General features: G+C 57.8%; 1 protein-coding gene across 1 annotated transcript in view; it reads left to right on the top strand.

Annotated features, from left to right (window-relative positions):
* SPC24 (SPC24 component of NDC80 kinetochore complex) overlaps window positions 1-5,292 on the top strand; it is a 9,113-nt gene extending 3,821 nt beyond the window's left edge. The window contains exons 2-6 of the mRNA XM_004716828.2: window positions 2,374-2,443; window positions 2,556-2,700; window positions 2,822-2,926; window positions 3,035-3,111; window positions 3,197-5,292. Of these exons, the coding sequence (XP_004716885.1) occupies window positions 2,374-2,443; window positions 2,556-2,700; window positions 2,822-2,926; window positions 3,035-3,111; window positions 3,197-3,303 (504 nt within the window). The 3' untranslated portion in view covers window positions 3,304-5,292. The remainder of the gene's footprint in view (window positions 1-2,373; window positions 2,444-2,555; window positions 2,701-2,821; window positions 2,927-3,034; window positions 3,112-3,196) is intronic.
* Window positions 5,293-5,407: the final 115 nt, after the last annotated feature.

The raw sequence follows: 5,407 nt of genomic DNA on the forward strand, positions 1-5,407 counted from the left end.
TGCCCCTCCACTTTACCAAGCATGCTGTCTTTCTCCAGGGACTGGTCTCCCCAACCTGGCCTCTAAGGAGCACTCTGGGGGCTGCGGTCAGGAGAGGGCCCCCATTGAGCCTCGTCTCCCTCTCTGTGAAGTGGCCCAGCATCATGGGGGATCCGTGGGGACGATGCTTGCCGGGCACGATGGCCTGGCCAGTTGGGGCTTTTGTTGTGCCGTCCGTTATTTGTGCCCAAACCAACCAGTCTGTACCTGTTGTCGCCTCCGGTTCCTTCTGACGCTCGGCGACCCCGTGTGTGTAGGGGAGCTCGGCACCCCATGGTGTTTTCACTGGCTGCGCGCTCGGAGGCTGCTCAGGGTGGGTTAGAACCGCCAGCCTTTCAGTTAGTAAACAGATATGTACCTGTGCCACCCAGGGACTCCTAGCAACACAGCCAGGGGGTTCTGAATGCCTCTTAGAAAATGTTTTGTTTTCATAATCCACCCAAACCAGCCGTCTGGTGGACTCGGCCTCAGCTTGATCCTATGCAGGGTTTCCCCAAGAAGACGGTCCAGGCGGGTCCAGGCGCCGACAGCCTCGTCTTTCTCTCGAAAAGCAACTGGTGGGTTTTAACTGTCGGCCTTGTGGTTAGGGACCTGATGCCTAACCCACAGCGTCACCAGGGATCCTGTTTAGAGCCGCATTGGCATAAATAAGTACACATTGGGCTGCTGACCACAAGGTCAGCAGTTCAAAACCACCCGCCAGCTCTTCCAGAGAAAGACGGGCTTTCTACTCCCATAAAGGGTCACAGTCTCAGAACCCCCCAGGGGTAGCTCTACCCTGTCCTGTGGGGTCGCTGCAAGTCAGAATGGAGTCTGGTTTGGTGTGGCTAGATTTACAGACATTGTGCAGAGGGCCCCCCACACACACACACCCTGCCAGTAACCCCTGCATTCTCAGGGTGTCTTCATCGCAACCATTGAGAGCGGTAGTGTGCATTAGGGTTAATGGACGGGAGCCCAGGAGAAAGTTGTCGCCGAGGAAGTCAGTTGGCGCTGAGCCTGGCAGGCCTGTGAGTTCCCACGAAGCATGGAGATGTAATTCTAAGCCCAGTGTCCCGGCTAGGGGCCTCCCGCCTCCCCCCGCACCTCCTCCTCCTCCTCGACCCCAGCTGCTGAAGCTTTGGGGAGTTGAATTGCATGGCGGGGCGTGGGGGTGTCGGGCAGGGGAGACTGTCTAAGGAGGGCCAGGATGGGAAGTCTTAGTGCATCCTGGTTCAGTGAGCAGCCTCGAAGCTATGTGTCGGTGGGAGAGTCTGGGACCCTCTCTGAGCCTCAGTTCTTCCCCTGGGAGAGGGGTGGGAGCTCGGGGTCGGGGTCCGCCACGTGGCAGGTGTGTGGAATGAACCTCCAAAGGGCGGGAGGGGGTTCAAAGAGGCGGCCAGATTGGCTGTCGGGGGTGTGGGGGTGTGGGGAGGAGGCTGTGCTCACAGAGCCAGACCCTCAGCCAACAAAACAGGAAGTCAGCAGGCACTGGCGACCGCGGGCACATCACTGCATCAGGGGAGCAGCTTAAGCAACTTCTCCCAAGCTGTCCAGAACAAACAGCCCGGGGCCAAAGGGGCTTCTTCTGGGGGCGGGTAATGTGTAACGAGTTTTCCGTTTTAGAGCCATATGCATTTGCTAGTTTGATAAAAATCAGATTGGACAAGATGTATGTGTTTTTAAAATGTGCCGGCAGGCCCTGGGGAGAACACTCCGAGCCCCCGCCGCCCCCCGGAAGAGCAGGGCAGTCTTTCCGGGGATGCCTGTCAACTCCCAGGCATTTAGTTCATTCTGGAAGATGCAGGAAGCTCCAGTGACAGAGATGTGGTCTCAGTGGGACCAGGGTTCGTGCCCCCGAGAGGGCAGAGTGTGCCCTGAAGGACAGAGAGGGAGACCCAGGACTCAGAAAACAGGCCTGAGCAGGCTTTGTGGCCACCGCAGAGAGAAGTGTTCGGTGGGGCAAGGGTGACCCAGGTGCCACCCAAGGGGACCTGGACTGAGCTGGGGATAGTGGTGGGGAGCGACAGGGGGGTGGGGTGGTGTGTGTGTGTGTGTGTGTGTGTGTGTGTGTAGCAGGGGAGTGACTGGAGGAAGCCGAGAGACCAACTGGGCCTGTGAGCACTGCAGGCGGCAGCTGTCTGGTGTGTGGGGCACAGGGTAGCCCCTAAGGACTGGCCTGAGGAAGGCATGGGGGGCCTGGAGTTAGGTGGGCAGGGGTGCACAGCTGCCAACTTCGATGGCTAACTGTACGTGGGAGCCAGCCGCAGCTTTCTCGAGTGGGGAACAGATAGAGGGGTGGTGTAACTTCAGTGGAGGTGTGCAGATTGAGGGACCGCTTGTCTTCTTCCTGAGGGTACTGATATTGGCTGGGGACGTGGAAGTACCGTTATGAAGTCCAGGTGTGTGGACATGGGGCGAGCAGGTCGGAAACTGCGCACGGAGAGGTGGGGTGTTGGAGGAGATGGGGGAGCTGGTGGAACCCCTCCACAGCTCCCCTGGTAAAGGACAACAGAACCCAATCTCTGGCCCCGCAGAGATCCTCACCACCGAGGAGAAAGTGGCGCAAAGCCTGCTGGACACGAAGGAGGAGGCGCACCAGGGCAAGGCTGAGGTGCAGGGGCTGGAGGCCGAGCTGGACCAGGCCAGCAAGGAGGACACCTGCCTGAAGGCCAGCCTCCTATATCCTTTTCTGTGTGCGGGCAGCAGGGCGCCTGCAGCCTCCTTTGCATTGGGAGCTAAGCCGGGAGCCAGAGGGTGCGGGCAGCCCTCCAGGCAAGTGACCCTTAACCAGCTGTCCTACTCAGCTCACCCGGGAGTTGCAGGAGCTCAAGGAGCTGGAGGCTGAGCTCCAGCGACAAGAGGGGGAAGTGGAAGAAGACACAACGGTCACCATCCCTTCGGCTGTGTAGGTCCCCCCCGCGGTGCGAGGGTGTCTGGCAGCGTGGGGCTGCTGTCTCCAGCTCTCTGCTGGCGTGCCTCCTGGAGTAACGTTCCCTCTCGTCTCCTGGGGCAGGTACGTGGCGCAGCTCTATCATCGCATCAGTAAGATCGAGTGGGACTACGAGTGTGAGCCGGAGGTGATCAAAGGCAGTATCCTTCCCAGGCGGGAGGAGGAGCTGGCAGGAGGGTTGTGCGGGCAGGAGCTGGGTGCTTTTCCTTACATCCCCCACCTCAGTCCACCACGGCCCCAGTGTCGCCCAGCCCATCCACCTGGACAGCACCCAGCTCTCCAAGAAGTTCATCAGTGACCACCTCTGGAGCCTGGTGGACACCAAGTGGTAGCCACGGATCCGGATATGCTGGGGGTCAGCTGGGGTGGACTTGGGTGGACTCAGGGGAAATTACATGTCGACACATACATGGGTTTTACCGTGCTCCTTCCTTCCGCCAGCCCTCCTTGGCTCTTAGAGTGGCCGGGGAGCCGAGGGAGCTCACTTGCCTAGGCTCTCGCAGGGACTGTTGTCAGGGCTCACTGTGCACCAGCACCAGAGATAGGAGGCCCCTGCCCCACCACAACTGCGGGAGCTCAAAGCAGAGGATCCTGGACCCTGGAAGATACCTGCTTCACCAAGGAGGGAGGGGCAGCTTTGTTGCCAGGACCACTTAACACACGAGAGTTGGGGGTGCCGGGAACCAGAGCCTGGGAGGGGCAGTTAGCTTCTAGAGTGCTCAGGAGTGACTTCGGGCAGGCAGGGTTCAAGGCAGTCTGTCCAGCCTTAGCCTCAAAGGACAGCAGACACCGTCACAGCCGGTCCGGCCAGCAGCCTCACCAGCTTGCCCTCTGGGGATCCGCGGCTGCTCCATGCTGTGTATGCGGCTTGCGTAGGGACCCATCCTGGTCTCCCGGGTGACTGTGTCTGCTGTCACTGGCTCTCCCTAACCTCCTCCCCACCCTCCTTGGGGAGGAAACCCTCTTAGCGGCCCAGGAAACAATCCCCAGCCTCTCACAGCTCAACTGAGGTCAATGATAGCCAAAGGGAAGTGTTGTATGGGACTTCTGGAAGGCTCCTTCATAAACGGGATCACCCCTCTTCTGGCATTTGATGTGATGACGGGCGCCTTGGCAGCCATTCTGCTACATCGATGGAGGCCGGTGGTCAGCCGTCCCCTGGGGGGTCAGCCAGATATCAGCCCTGGATTTCGTCTTTCCCGCTCCTTCAGTTTGTCGTTTTGAGAATGCACACAACAAAGACAGCCACCAGCACGAGTGTGACCAAGGGCGCCAAGAAGGGGAAAAGAGGAATCTTTTCCAGAAACGGTGCTGGGGAAAATGAATTTCCACAGGCAGGCGATTGAAAGGGACCCCTGCCTCACACCGTACACGAAGAAACAAATGCAAAGTAGATTTAGGGCTGAGCTGCGCGAACTCCCACCATAAAATTCTTGGCGGAACAAGCTTTCCACAGCGGATTGCCTAACAGCACAAACAGCAAAACGACGGAAAAGGAGTGGATGAAACACTGTTGTGAGCCGAGGGACACCACTGAAAAGACCAGCTACTGGAGTGATCTTTTTTTTTTTTTAAAGGAGCGGCCACACTTCCACAGCCGCTCTGTCACTGCATTCCCACCAGCAGTGATGAGATCAGGACTCCAGTATCCCAACATTTGTTGTTTGTTTGACCTCGGCCACCCCAGCAGGCATCTCACTGGACCGGTGGTTTGCATCTCCGGTGGCTAATGAGACTGAGCATCTTTGCATGTGTTTGGCGGCCATCTGGATGTCCTGCTCGAGTTGAATTTGAGTTATTGGAGCCCTGTTGGATGGGTGGTTTCCGAAGACATCCTCCCAGTCGGGCCTGTTAGTTTTGAGCCTGTTGCTGCAGCCACTGCGCCATTTTGTTTCCTTCGGGGTCTGCCTCTTTCCCCTAATCTGTTTGACCACCCCTGCTCTCCTCCAGGGAGTTCTGATGAGAACACTGTCCACTTCCCACCCTCGCTTCCAGAGAACATTCTGTCTCGACTTCTTCCAACACAGACAGATTGGTTCTGGCAGTCTTAGCCCATATTCTGCACCAACACCGTAATCCGAAATTCCTTCTCCAGGCTTCCTCATTGCCCGCCTCACATGCACAGGTGACCGAACGCAGCACAGCTTGAGGGGCTGGGGGCAGGAGGGTTTGTGTAGCAGACTTGTTGCCCAGTGCAGTAAATCTCCATAGTGACTTAGTAACTGCTGTGTCCAAGGGCATTGGTGGTGCCTGGTCTTGGCACAAGGAACTCCATTTTGAATCCGGCCTTCTTGGTTCTCAGAACTCACCTCTCATGGGTCTCCCTCACATCGGCCTCCCCTCCCCTCGCTGAAAACCAGATATCCCCGAGAAAGAATGTTCTTTGAAGATGTTTACTTCACCTACCCCGTACCTATAGATAAGATTAACGACCAC

Source organism: Echinops telfairi, unplaced genomic scaffold (assembly GCF_000313985.2).
Source record: "Echinops telfairi isolate 266 unplaced genomic scaffold, ASM31398v2 ScPeMD7_36;HRSCAF=134, whole genome shotgun sequence".
Taxonomy (NCBI): Eukaryota; Metazoa; Chordata; class Mammalia; order Afrosoricida; family Tenrecidae; genus Echinops; species Echinops telfairi.